Source organism: Pollicipes pollicipes, unplaced genomic scaffold, assembly GCF_011947565.3.
Source record: "Pollicipes pollicipes isolate AB1234 unplaced genomic scaffold, Ppol_2.1 Scaffold_7262;HRSCAF=8765_pilon_pilon_pilon, whole genome shotgun sequence".
Lineage (NCBI taxonomy): Eukaryota > Metazoa > Arthropoda > Thecostraca > Pollicipedomorpha > Pollicipedidae > Pollicipes > Pollicipes pollicipes.
In genome coordinates this window covers 19,067,875-19,082,848 of record NW_023597055.1, presented here as the reverse complement: position 1 = coordinate 19,082,848, position 14,974 = coordinate 19,067,875, and the positions used below count along the sequence as shown (strand labels likewise).

At 50.8% G+C, this 14,974-nt stretch overlaps 1 protein-coding gene across 1 annotated transcript in view; it reads left to right on the top strand.

The window, feature by feature from the left end:
- Positions 1 to 9,995: 9,995 nt before the first annotated feature.
- Positions 9,996 to 14,974, top strand: part of LOC119113526 (uncharacterized) — a 6,225-nt gene continuing 1,246 nt past the window's right edge. Inside the window, exons 1-3 of the mRNA XM_037237828.1 lie at positions 9,996 to 10,067; positions 11,232 to 11,451; positions 12,941 to 13,039. Coding sequence (XP_037093723.1) covers positions 11,239 to 11,451; positions 12,941 to 13,039 — 312 coding nt within the window. The 5' untranslated portion in view covers positions 9,996 to 10,067; positions 11,232 to 11,238. The remainder of the gene's footprint in view (positions 10,068 to 11,231; positions 11,452 to 12,940; positions 13,040 to 14,974) is intronic.

The window sequence follows — 14,974 nt, the reverse complement described above, 5'->3', positions numbered from 1 at the left end:
TACGTATCTGTCATGTAGTCGTAATGTCGCGTCCGCGCCCACCCGCTTCCTGTGCGGTGGGGTGGGGGGTTAGGGGGGATTTTGGCGGGGATAGGATTCCTCGGGCTCCTAGAACCGCCTGTAGTATTTAAATGGTTCCGCGGAAGCTTTCTTAAAATATAAAGGGGAAGCTGTTTTCCGAAATGGTGGCGCGTAACGGTCGTGCAAAATGATTATTCTATCCACCACCATACGATAATGCTAAACAGGCTTTAAAGGGATTGGTACCAATCAGCTTCTATGAAGAGCATGCTGAGGTGAAATGTGGGGATTTATATTCATCATGTGATCGGTTGTGCCACATTAGATCTTGTCTCGTTGAATTTGTGAGTTATGAAAAAGCTGATTTATGTAAGTTATGCTTCATGGATTAGCTTAACACACACGCGGTGGCCGGTTGGATACCCTTCGCTCGAGTGGGGGGTCAATTTGACCTCTCCGAGGTCTCGTGAGCTAAGCAAGCTAGAGGCGCCAAATTTAGAGGGTATGTTGACCTGTACGTGAACTCGCTTTGGTCAGTGTTTGAGGTTCATAGGTTATGGCCTTCTGGTGAAATAAGGTCAAACAAGTTCAATATCCAGGTTGGTCTCCAAAGGGCTCCTGGAACCTAAATAACTGTTCTAAGCAAAAAGCTGCATGCTCATCTAGGGTCAGTGGCCTCGTTTGAACTTTTGAAGGGTACAGTGATCAAAATCATACAAGGCCGCTTTTATCTTTTTGAATTTGGGCGACAAAGATTGCGCTAGCCGGTATGTTCCTGAAAACAAAATGTTGACCTGGGTCATTTCAGGTCAGTGAACTACTCAACTACTCTGACCTTTAAGAAGTTTATGGAAGGTATATAATGCGGTTCCTGTTGTCCATAAATTCGAAATGAGCACCAGAAACTACCTCATACAGCAAGCCCAAGAGAAATAAAACAGATTGATTCTGACCTTGGTCTGGCCTTCATACCTCGTCTTAGGTCACTGTAATTTGTTCATTCAATTGTTGTGTTGCCTAAGAAAGTATCTCAGAGGTGTATGGCTTCGTCTAACCATCCGTTGTTGGATCAGATTGAACGATTCCCTAGAAATTGCCTACCCTGAAACCATGGTCTGACTTTGACCTGCCACAGGTCAGCGACCCTCAAGGTGCATCTACATATTTGATGTCAGACGATCTGCTATTCAATTGTCTACATCTGTGCAAATTTGGCGCGGCTACGCCGCCCCGTTCGGAAACCATTCTAGAAAAACCTTCGGGGGGGGGTCAATTTGACCCCCACCCGAGCGCGTGCTAAAGCGCCGTCGTTGTTTTGCTTGATTTGTGATCGTACCGATTCGGATCCTAACAAGCCTCCTTGCCAGGAGGTTTTGCTCAGACTCGGATGCTGCCACACCGCAGTCCAATCTCAGCCACCTCTGCCAGGAGGTTTTGCTCAGACTCCGACGCTGCCGCAACGCAGTCCAATCTCAGCCCCCCCCCCCCCCCTCCTGCCAGGAGGTTTTGCTCAGACTCCTACGCTGCCGTACCGCAGTCCAATCTCAGCCCCTCTGCCAAAAGGTTTTGCTCAGACTCCGATGCTGCCGCGCCGCAGTCCAATCTCAGCCACTCCAAGTCGCGTATAGCAACGTCATTATCGCTATTGACACAATTACGCAAGTCACTCTGTGAACGACGCTGCAAACGATGGCCGGGCAGGCAAGTCATGCAACTGCCGGGCAGACGCCCACTCAAGTCACGCAGAGCTATCACGTGACGTCACGCAACGTTTGCTGCGCTGCGCTGTCCTCCAAACGTGTGACGGTGCCGTTAGGAGCTGAGAGTTACGTGACTTGCTAGAGCAGCCGGCCAGCGGTGCCTCACCCTCACCGGAAGAGAGGAGGGAGGGGGGGGGAGGGGGCGCCGTGCTGCGGGGATGGACGTGAAGCCCAGAACACGGCGAGCACCTTCGTGCTGACTGCTTCTGCTGCGACGGACACGTCCGTACTTCAGTTCCTGATGCGACAAATGCGTCCGTATTTGCCGCCCCTGATGCGACGGACTGTAGAGGGACCGTTCTCCCGAAAGTGTTACCCATCACCCGACCGATCATTGAGTTTCCACGCGGGGTATACGGGGACACTGTCGGCAATGCTGGCAGCGCAGCTATACATACGGTGCTGGGCAGCTGCTGTATTTGCTTATTCGCTTGTTTATCTTACATTATCACCAAGGAAGCAGTCTTCCACAAGCAACCGAGGTTGTTTATATAGAAAAGAATGTCATCCAGTCACAGCACCGCATGCAGAAGTGTGAAATTAAACTATCCACGACGTGTCTTAAACGTGAGTGGAGATAGCACAGCAAACGCCTACATGGTCACTTGAGCTCCATCAACGCCGTGGTTGCTTAAAAGCCCGCCTGCGTACCCTCTTTCCCACTATTGAATGCACCGTTAGGTGTAGAACACCTGCCGTTTTGCGGCAAAATGCCCGACTCTTTTGACATTAGCCAGTGAGGTTTACTTGGCAGCAGCAGAGTTTTGATCAGCTTGGTGACAACTCACTGCCATGGTTTCTCACAGGTTATGTAACGCACGTCATGAACAGGCGCTGCATCGTAGGTTTTCTCTTGAACTTTGGATCTGAACGCTGAGATGCAGCTCGTGATGAAGCATGGCCAAACTGTGGGTCTGGAGCTTATTGATTCCGGAGATTTGAAGTTTACCTCCTAGAAAGACTGCATGAAATGCGCTTGAATGTTAGATACTTCAGTAGCGTGCCTGACACATGACTGCATCCTCACCTGATGGTTGCAATGAAAGCCACACGAAGAACTTTATTGAATGTTCAGTGGCGACGATAGTTATTGACACCTGATCAAACACACGTAAATGGAAAAAAAATTGAAAAATTATGATAAAAACTAAGTATTATTACCAAAATACGCTTAAGTGATGGTGCTTGGAGGAGAAAAAACTTGAAATCTTCTTTACATTTGTGGACCAACTTTAACACTTCATGCTGAGACTTGCAAACACATTTACTTAACACAGTTGGTGCACCGGCATTTTCAAACGCCGGCAAGCCACTTTTTGTCCGTTATCATGGGTGGTATAAACCGTAGTCATGCACGCCAAATAACGTCAAAGAATTCAGCTACTGGCAATTACGTGGACGAAACACACTGACAGTGGTTTGTCTCTGCCCCCTCCCCATCCCCAAAGGACGCCTTTGTTTCGTCCGTAACAAACAGCATTCTGATTTCAAAAATGTCTTAACAAGTCACGAGCGCGTGAAAGGCCACCGCTGTTATTATTTCTCGTCCGCCATATCACCATGCGTTAAAATGGCGTTACAATGAGAGACCGACCGGCCATCTGTTCCATCGGGTGAGAGTTGGAGTCAAAGCTTTGCAGACTTGTTACCTGACAAAGAGAAAACCTCAAGTAAAACGTAAGGTATGTTCGAAGTCAATGGGGATAGCGGGCCGGACGACAGTCGGTTTTGTACAGGGCAGGGTTTGTGACAGACAGGTTTATTCAGGGTTCATTGGGGTTGTCCCAGTCAGGATTGTTCAATCAGCCACATGTACAGTCGGGCTTGTTCCAGTCGGGTTTTGCAGTCGCAGACGTATTTAAGCTCTGGCCTTTTTCGGTCGGGTTTGTTCAAAGTATGGGGGGGGGGGGGGTATTCCAGCCGGGCTTGTGTAGAATACATGCACTCTACACATGTATGTAAAGCATAGGCGTAGGAACGTTTCAAAAAGTGGGGGGCCAAGCTCAGGGTGTACTTCAGGAACTCTTTCTGGAAAGCGAGCCCGATGACTGGGGGAAGGGGGAGGGGTAAGGATGAAGTTGTTATCGCTCTTTATTCAAATGTCTTGGCTGCTATGCTAGATATGCATCTAGAGCTGTTTATCACTGGTGCACAATCTTGCCTATACGACTCATGGGTCACTTGGCAAATAAGGCTATCTAGCTTCCCTAGATTATTATTCTATTTTAACATTGTCTTTCGTGGGGAGGCGAAATTTTACGAGTGGGTAGGTCTTTTGGGTCATTAAGGAAGCATCTGCATCACAGTGTAGATGCCAAAATACGGCCAGGACATAGGCTGGCAAAAATTTTAAAGTGGATCGATGGCTCACAGTGCGACAGATTTGTCATGCGCCTTCATTTCGCTGACTGCCTTTCAGGAGATAAGACTTGTCGCAGCATTTTAGGCGGAAACAGCTCGGAGAGCTTGAAACTGCTAGAAACAATGTGGCCAAAGTCATCGAACTGGAGATTCCCGTTTAAGAACCAAGCCACATAACAAGGCCCATCTGTCATGTGTTCCTTATCTGGGCACTGCTCCTGTCCGCCGTCGGTTAACCGCCCTGGTCCGGATGTCGCCCGCATGACTGGCTGCGAACTGATCGTATGGCTGCTTTGTTGCATGCTTTTGGACGAGCGTTTCTTCTACATGGTGTATGAAACACGTGTTGGACACCGGCGACAGTATCTTTTTCCGAATTATCTTCCCTCACACCACACCATAGCAGAAAAATAGCCTCGGGGAAGCTGTCTGCCTTAGGTATGGATTGACCCAACGGACACTTCGTTGCCCATCATGCAACGTATACGACTTGATCTGCTGTTGTGTGTAGGCAGGGCGTAGCCAAAGCCTTGCCAACAAGGAATACAAGGTCGACAAAAGTACATTTTATGGTGATCCCCCAATATCCCCGGATGTAGCTTACTTGTTAACAAGTGACACGGCTGCCTTCATTTTATTGTTGTTTTTTTACCTTGTCACCAGAACAGAAGCCAGGAGTTACCGTGAGCTCAATTCTGATTCTATTTTGAGGTCAATAAACTGCAGAAATCAGGCGTTAAACGACTGCATGGAAGAAATCACTGGCGCTCTTAATACACAATGGTTAGTTGACTCTTTCTAAACCGATAGAATTCAGAAGCGTTGTCAGTTTTTTAATCTGGGTTCCACAAACATTGAGGACATCGCGAAGGTAGACTGTGGATCGATATGTTTGATCTAAATTTGGAGATGAAAATTTGATTGCAGATTGAGTCGTTAACGATGTGTATTAACATGGCCAGGCCATGTTTGTCTGAAAATGTTCATCATTCAGTCAGAATCGATTAGTGATACAATTTACGTACCGTGTTTTTTTAACATGCGCGCTCGCAAATCTTGGTAACAAAAACCTCGACACCAGGCGTTGCAGTCTCCATAGTCCGCGGAGCGTTAGCCGAATAGCCAATATTTAGCTGTGTCGGTGGACGAAAATAGTGACGGTGGACCGGTGGACGAAAATAATGACGTTTCTGAAATGATTACCGTTAAACGCTTAAATCAGCTAGTAATACAAGTCATGCGACGTAATTTTGAGCATGCGCACTCTTAGATCTTAGAAACACAAGCCTCGAACTCAAGCGTTGCAGTCTCCGTAGGCCGCGCAACGTCGGCTTAGCAGCTAATATTAAGTCATGGCCAAGGGACGGACAAAAATGACGACGCTTCTGAAAAAGTATCCTTGAATGCTTCATGACAGCAGGTCTTGTATTTAGAAGGCAGTCTGAGCGCATATTTCATGTGTGCAATTTTTAGACTGATGAAAAGAACGGATTGGCCCCTAAAGCACCGCGAAGTGGGGCTGGAAGTGGGGCTTTGATGGTTGAATTGGAAGAGTGGAGGTAAAACCTCTATTTTTCGTGTTTTCGCAGCTATTGATTTGTCCACAAGACAGATTAACGCGGCGCCCGCCGTCTGGTGGCACTTGCAGTGGCCGAAGCTTTTCGGTTTTACGAAAGTTGCAACCCAGACCATCCTTGTCCTTGGTCTCGAGGTTGTGGGCGGGCATGTTCAAGCCTTTCGATGTAATTTGTTGGAATGATACATTCTGAAAAAATGAACGTTGTCAGGCAAACACGGCATGACCTTGCTTGTTTATTAAAATTTATTTCGACCCGCGCTATTCAACAATAATGAGAGCCCCACTCTACTCAACAATAATGAGACCCCTTATTTCCTTCCGGGCAAGGGGCCTCTTGAGTTGAACACTGGGGGTACATTACCGGTTCAGGTCAAGGGCTGAAGAGCCATTCCGTCCGATCGCGAAGTGTCTTCTGGCTACCATTCTGGTGGCACGGGGCAGGATCTCCTGGTCGATCTGGAGGCCATTAGAAGGATATGTCATATCACATTGTTCCCATCCCTGACACGGGAGGCCTTCTGATCCGCGCAGTTAGCCCCGGATCGGCACAGGAGCCCTTATTAACACAACAACATCCCTGATCACTGCAGGTAGTCCGATAGTTGTCACATAGACTCCAGTTCCGTGTTTTTCTGTGTTCTTCAGTGATATTGAGTTCTCCCTGACTGGAGATTGTAGATGAAATGGGGTTCCTAATTTGTATTAACATGGCTAACCCATGCTCGTCTTAACATGTTCAATACTCTGTCAGAGCTGATTACTGATAAGAAAACCACGTCATATAGTGCTGAACATGCGTGCTCGCAAGCACACTGCATTTTCCATGTTATGTGATCACTGAAACATAGACATAACCGCAACAATAGGTTAGTTAGCCCACAGCTGCACGGATCTAAGCTCTTAAAAAGGTTTAAGTCAGTACCATGAAATGGTTTCATTTGAAACCGTCCCATGATCATGGAAACCACGTGTGGCTTTCTCGCAAATCAGAGCTTTTCAAGCAATCAACTGCATCACCAAAATGGTTCGTGGGACATTGTTGATACAATAAAGAAAGCATGAGAGTCCACACCGTGGATGACTTCATCCACAGCCCGCCATAACGTGATAGCAGGTCATCCATTGAAAGTCTTTCCACAATCACCGTGCAGCTACTGCCGAGTAACCAGAGATATACAGGCCACGGGCCGGCAATCAAAAGTTTTGAAGTTTTCAATACGGTTGCTAACGAACATTTGCTGCCAGTTGCGGCGTAGTTCGCTTGCGTAAACAAAACGTTGTTCATGTGATACATAGCTGATGGTGATAGCAGCACTGCACCGGAAGACGTCACTCGTCGTCATAACAGGGATAATCGGCTGTGTCATCCCTCTAACAGGTGATTTCCAAAGCATCAGTTTAGATTGACCAGAAGGTGATATTGTTCTCCAACATTTGGATGTCATGAACACCTGATGTTGCAAAAACTGGATGGTATGAACTTAAGATGCTTTGAATTTGAATGCTGCAAGTTTGGCTGTTGTGATACGCCCAATCTCGAGATGTTGAACTTTTTGGGCGTTATGAATGCCGTATGCTGCGATTTTGGACGTTTTGACCATTAAACGTTATGAACGCAGGACGTTTCAAAAACATTCGTCCAAACAATAACCAAAGCTGTTTGCCAGTGCCCCAGGTTCCTCGGCTTGAGCCTAGATGGATTGTGAATTAGGTTCAAAATGTTTGTTTGATAATCCAGCAAGCCTTCGCATATGTCACGGGCAAGCTAGCTCCCTCTCTACGGCATGCTGACCTCACAGCGCGGACGACAAATATGGCGCGTGTTTACAGCGCTGGCGCCCTCCCCGCCGAAAATTACGACCGTTCGATAGAAGCTTTTACCGACGCCCACCAATTCCCTTAACGGCAGCTGGTGACACGCGTCAGCAGCGCCCAGAAGATCCGTGTGGGTGGTTCTATAAATTTTAGGCTCAGGGTACGTCTTCTTACAGCGATGCTGCACCGCGGTGTAGCAGACTTCTAACTGCTGGCGTGATAGTTGGTACTAGTGGAGACCTCGCTCGTGCCAGTCGTTCTGGCGAGTACCAAAGAGAGACCTTGTCAAACAGGGGTTCTATTTTCCGTGCACCTACGCTCACCAACACTCACACCTCAACATTTACACACACGACCGACAGTGATTCCACGTCTTCGAGCCTGAGAGAGTGGGAGACTCCCTCGGGTTCACCAAAGGTACAGTTTATGTATGGTGCGCGTCGGAACTGATTCATGGTCTTTGGGTACAGAAGTGACGCGATGTTATCCAATGAGCAAAGAGTGAGACGTCGTCCGGTGGTCGTCTAAACCAATCAGAAAGTAGGGGATCGCCTTGCGATCCCACAACTGGCTGGTGCAACTGGCGGGTGGTGATATGCTGAAGGCGACTTTATAAAGGAAGTATCAGATAGCATTTTGGAAATCAGGAAGACCTCAGGCTCCGATGGAACGATTGGAATGTGGCCAGTGCAGGTGTCTGAGCTTAAACAAAGGTGCCTCATGATTGATGCAATCTCATGCCGCCCGACAGCGGATGACGGCCGATAGAGGGCTTTAGATAAGAATGGCTGAAGGCAAAAAGTGGATTTTGCTACACGCGGTGCTGGCGTTCTAACGACCTACCAGGTGCATTCACTACATGCTGACTCGGTTGCTGGATTTACGAAGCATTGAACTATGCTGCAAAACTTAAGTAGGACTTTTCGATGTGCCGTGTCCATCACATAGGCAACTGCGTGCGTACGTCTTCGTTATGAGGGTGGGGTGGGGGCGGGGGTGGCTCAACTAATGAATTTTTAACTGCAGGCATACACAATCGCTTGCGAGTCGTGAAACAGCATGGCGAGCTCTCGTTCTTGTAATTGTTATATTAGAATCTGGATTTTCTAAATGTCTATCTGGAATTTCTAAATGTCAACATTTCGTCACACACGTATTTATCTACGTCACAAATTTGGTAACATGCCGCGTGCCGCCTGGGGCTACTATGTGCGTATGCACCTGTAAACAAGTCTGTCATCCGTTGGGTGCCGGTCATCGAAGCTCACATCATTTACCTACCTCATCAAATGATATATAGCTTCCGTCGCCCCTATGCGTTCTTCACACTGTCTTTTCCGCTTCCCTTCTAGTCGGTTACGCAGGTTTCCTTTTGTTCGTCGCACGGACACTGTCCGCCCCTGCGTTTGCCATACAGCCCCTCCTCTCGCCTGTGTCCGTCGCACAGCCTCTGCCCGCCCATGCGTTCGCCTCCCCTCGCCTGCGTCCGTTGCACAGTCTTTGTCTGTCCCTGTGTTCGCCACACAGCCCCGTCTCTCGCCCGCCTCCGTCGCACAGTCTCTGTCCGCCCCGTGTTCACCACACAGCTCCTCCTCTCGTCTGCGTCCGTTGCACAGGCTCTGCCGGCCTCTGTGTTCGCCTCCTCTCGCCTGCGTCCGTCGCACAGGCTCTGCCTGCCTCTGTGTTCGCCTCCTCTCGCTTGCGTCCGTCGCACAGGCTCTGCCTGCCTCTGTGTTCGCCTCCTCTCGCCTGCGTCCGTCGCACAGGCTCTGCCTGCCTCTGTGTTCGCCTCCTCTCGCCTGCGTCCGTCGCACAGGCTCTGCCTGCCTCTGTGTTCGCCTCCCCTCGCCTGCGTCCGTCGCACAGCTCCCTCCGCCCCGGAGTCCGTTGGATAGTTAGCTCCTCCTCCTTATTTAACGACCAGTGCGCCCCCACCTTCTGCGCGTTATACAGCCCGTCCTCTCCCCTTTGTCCGTCAGAAGGCCGCTCACCATATATGTGACTACCGCACAGCCCCCATTCCTGCGCCGATTGCGCAATCGCCCGCCTCTGCGGCTGCCGCACAGCCACCCGCGCTTGTGACCGTCCCACAGCACCCCGCGACCGTCACATAGCACCCCGTGACCGTCACATAGCACCCCGTGACCGTCACATAGCACTATGTGCCCGTCATACAGCACCCTGTGACCGTCCCACAGCACCCCGTGACCGTCACATAGCACTATGTGCCCGTCATACAGCACCCTGTGACCGTCACACGAGCACAGGATGACCGTGAGTGAATCGAAGGGTGTAACAACACACGGCCACCCTGTACCCTGTGGCCAGCGGGCAGTGTGTCACAGCCCGCCGGCCCGAGCCCTTGTTCGGCGGTTATCTGGCGATGACGCCGCCCGCTATCGCCCCCCCCCCCCCCCCCCTCCTGCTGTTGACTCGACGGACGGCCGACGCGATAGGGATTGGCGCAACGAGCGCCACACAAAGTCCCCGAACACAGCCCGGTCGAGCCGTGTCGCAGAGGTGCTACAGAGGTGAGCACTGAAAGCAGTCTGTCTGTGCGACATCCACCAACCAGGGTTGTTCTGTTGCACTGGACGCTGTCGTGGTTAAGGTCTTGTTCGCAGAGGTCAGTGGAATGGGGACAGTGTACCTACTTGTGGAGAAGTGGCAACCAGGTGACGTGCGTGGCCTTGTGCTACGAAATTGTTGCATGATGTGCGAAAATATTGTGCAATAATTTGTTCAGTAGGTGTACCGCGAAGGTAAGCTAGGCATTGCCGCACTACCAGAAGTAAAGGTTGAAATGAACGGACGTCTTCGGTAGTTATTTCGGTCCTTGACTGATCCCAAATAGAGATTCACCTGGCCTGAGAACAAAGTCTGATATACCGCCGGACTGAGATAACTTTACTCTCGCGGGTATAGGGGGAAAACACAAAAAATGTGTAAAGAATTGCCTGTGTTACATGGCTGGGTTACACTAGGTTTAAACAAGCTGTGAGTGCGTGTATGTGGGGGGAGGGAGATCTGGGTAACGGGGTTTCCTCAATATATTGAGGAAGGATTCAGCCAAAAGTGATCATGACTAGACCCGTTCGTTGACGTCTCATGGTCGCACTTCCCCCGCTAAACATTTGAGCGAGAACCCCTCTTCGCTTCCCCCGTCTTCTCCACCGCAAGTCTTGAATCCTTATGCACCTGGTCAAACAGGACTTGGACGACACTCAGTGTGACGTGCTTTGGCCTCGCCGGACCTCAGTTCGCATCTGGTGCGGGAGGAGTTGCCGTGCCATGCCACAGGTCAGGATGCTAGCACGCATGTCATGCCAAATGTTATTCATGCAGAGCAGGTCGGCGAGCGTCGGCGACCGTGTTCCGTCGACACGACGTTTTGGTTGGTAGAGCTTGCTAAAGGAGAGCTCCGAAGCAAGATGAAGGCTTGTGCTTAAATTGGGTGGGGGAGGTTTGAACTCCTCTAATTGTACTCATGCTTCATCTTGGTGTCAAATGAACGCCTTCCCCATACGTCATGTCCTACAAAAACAAGGCGGCTCCGTCACGCCGTAGCGTTGATCAGCTGTAACGCCATACCATTACCATGTCGTTCGCAGTCCTGTGGCGTCTTGCCGCGATTTTTCATGCTATCAATCTGGTTCAGCGCATGGGCTTCGATCACCGGTCCCCTTTCCGCGCAGGTACAGGATGAAGTTGCAAACCGGTGGTGCAGGCGGCTGCGCGAGCGATACCGAGCAGCTAGTGCCACCTGTCGGCCCGCGGCGCAGGCGCGTCTTGCTCGGCAACTGGCAGGGAGCGCTGCAGGCGGTCACCCTCTTGATCAGCGTTATCAGCCTGACGCTGGGCTGCATCGTGTTCATGGTGCTCCTCTACACGCCGGCCTCCAGTCCGCTGGGACAGGTAATCTCCAGGCCTGTGTGCAGGGCGCACAGCGTCACGTTCTGTCACAGCGTTACGCACAGCGTCACGTTTTCGTCCCGCTCGTTTTCCAGCGCAAGCAGCAACAGGCTGATGTAACGAAAGGAAATGAGTCGACCCTTTGATCCTAATTCTCCCCTCGTCCCGTACCCCTCGCAAAGCCTCGTTCATTCGGGAAAGTTAGCCCGCACGTACCCCACTTACCTCATATACGGGTCCCTGATTGGGCTAAGTCCCAGTGGGGTCCTCAAGGTGAACGTAGTTTTTGTCCATCACTTTCCTCCTTCATCCCGTGGGCTTGGAATGGTGTCACGTGCCGAAGGGGCTCAAATCCAAAGCGAACCAAGAAAACAGCAAATAATTAAAGCAGGCTCTCATCACACAGATCACGGCTGGCGTTTTTGCAAACTTTTCCCCTAGACCCGGGCGACTACAAAGATTTTGCCTTTCGCGTTGTTCTTAGCGCATAACTCAAAGCGTAAAACCCGATATGCTGTTTTTAGCACGGCCATCGATTCAAAGGTAAGCATGATGTGTGCACGTGAATCAAAATTACACAGATTGCTGGGTGCTCGTCTTTGTTAGGCTTTCGAACACAGTGGCACTTATTTTTTATTCCTGTTGTCCGCGTTTGTCTGCGCGCTTGGATATCGTACCTTTCAGTGTTATTGTTTTTTTTTTAAATCACTATGCGCAGTAATTTGGCGCAAATGTGTTTCAGGGGCGCAGCCAATGCAGGGCCGTGGGGGACGGCCTCCCTCCTTATATGGATTTTCGTTTTCCAACATAGAGGGTTCCCGACAGAAGGTTAAAAATCGGCGTGATGTGTAACCCAACTCTAGGCCCTCCCTTAAAAGCCCCGGCTGCGCCATTTGTGTGTTTTATACATGATACTCAACTCAGCTAAAATATCTGCATTTAATCTGTCGTTACGCGATCCTGTCAACTGTCAATGAGACAGCGCGCACTGCCTTCAACTTGTCAGGTGTGCTGTCAGGAAGCTACATCTCTGTTGTTATTACGCGTCCATTCACATGATCTCGTCCGAAACTTTTGAATGGACAGATTTTGGCGCCAGTACCCAGGCTGAGCGTTGCTTGCTGCGTGGCCTCGCGGCTAAGCATTGCTTGCTGCGTGGCCTCGCGGCTAAGCATTGCTTGCTGCGCGGCCTCCCGGCTCGTGTCATCCGATCAATAAAGTCCAGGTCAACGGCAGAACTTTACGGCGCAAGCCTAACAGGTCGCAATACTCGACACGGCCCGTCCTCCCCTCTCCCCCCCCCCCCCCCTGGCGACACCTGACCTTAAGCACCGGCCGCAGGCCCCGTCGGTCAGATCCGAGCTGTTCGCACCTGAAGAACTCCAACCCACCCGGTCATGGGTGGATGGATTGGAAGGCAGGCGCCCTTAACAGCTGAGAGACCGTGGCCGCTCTTGCCTCTCAGTTGCTATGACTCGGGTTTCATCCACAGGCCCGAAACGTGGCTGACCTTCGACAGGTCAGTGACCTTCAGAGGCAGATGATCGGCCGCCTGCAGCGCGAGGCCAACTACCTGGACGCCCGTCAGAAGGTCAGAAACTGCCAAAGGCCACACCCGGCGGAGTGCATTAAGCGTAAGCGGTGTTACCCCCCTGGAATATAGTGAATGTATTATAATATAGCGGAATATGGAGGGGATATAGCTGAATATAGTAGGAATATGGCGGGAGATGGCGGAATATATGCGGGATAATCGGTGGATTCGATCCCCGCCTTGTGGCATCCAATCCTACGTAGGCACAGGCCTTAACTTGTAACCGTGACTTCTAGTTCCCCCCCCCGTCACCGATCAATCACGTGACGTTGCTGTTCACGGTCAACCGGTCAGGAGAGAAAACCCGTCCGACTGAAAGTCGCCTATCTTGCCGGGGCTGCTTGCGCCCTCGCCATCCTCCCAGGCCGCGCATTACTCCTCATCCCTGTCTCTTTCTCCGTCTCCACTACCCAGCTGAACTTGTCGGCATGTGGCGCCATCTGCTTCCCGTCGCGAAAAGCGCGTTATCAGGCCAATCCCCGCGCGGTTAGCTGCGTCCTTATACTAACGAACGAGCGTTATACTAACGAACTGCTGCCAGTGGACTGAAGTGCCATCGTGGAGGTGAATCTGGTGGAATGATGCGGCACTCTGTCAGCGCGTTCACAAATTACGCATCGTCATGCTGTCACTAACTCGCGTTTGCCTCCGTTGAACCAATAAATTTCCAGTATCATCCCAAAAATATCGGCATAGATAAGACAGTGGCACTAGCCGATTCCTCGGAGAAAACCAGGAGAATGGAGTTTACAGTTGGGTTGACTTTCGCGGCATGCCTTTCTCTCGAAACAATAGCAGGAGTGCTATTCAGATGTAAAAGTGTCAAGTGCATCTGGTGAATAATGTTCATCACTAATGCACTGAACACCTTACCAAAAATATATGCTGTAAGCTCCTGATTTTATTCTTACTTTTGGCTGTGTAATTCAATACCAGCGGTGGCGTAGTGTGCCACACTACATTTCAAAATGTCAAGCAGGACCGGGTCAAGCGGTTACGTGCCGTCGATAACGAAATACCTCAGCACTGGTGCGTGATGGACACTGATTGGACGCTAAATTTATATCGGTTGCGTTATGATGATTGACGACATGGCTGGTGGATGATTGACGAGATCTGTCATGCATGCTCACTTATGCATGGCAAAATGGAGCTCACTGGCGGCGTGTTGAGAGCAAACTGCGCATCCTGTTTACATTTGATGGGACTGGGGACTGTTATGTGAGGAGTTTGCACCAGCGTTCGTCACCAATGATTTGATTGAGTCACCTCAAAGCAGCGCATCAACTGACGCCCTTTTGGCTCCACTTCATGCCGACCGGACTAGGGCCGTCAAGAGCCCCCTGCAGCTAGAGACTGCTCCCCCACTTGGGTCTGAACGGGTCGCAGCTTTTGAACTGCGACCTGTGGACTGAACTGTGACCCGTGGACTGAACTGCGACCCGTGGACTGCACTGTGACCCATGGACATAGACGTGACCTGTGGACTGAACTGCGAAACCCGTGGACTGAACTGTGACCCTGGACCTGAACTGTGACCCGTGGACTGACTGTGACCCTGGATTGAACTGCGGACCCATGGACTGAACTGTGACCCGTGGACTGAACTGCGACCCGTGGACTGAACTGTGACCCGTGGACTGAACTGTGACCCGTGTCTGAACTACGACCCGTGGACTGAACTTGACCCGTGGACTGAACTGTGACCGTGGACTGAACTGCGACCCATGGACTAAACTGCGAGACCCGTGGAGTGGACTGCGTCCCGTGGACTGAACTGCGACCTCGTGGACCTGACTGCGACCCGTGGACTAAACTGTACCCTTGGACTGAACTGTGACCCGTGGACTGAACCGTTACCCGTGACTGAACTGTGACCCGTGGACTGAACTGTGACCCCTGGATTGAACTGCGACCCGTGGACTGAACTGT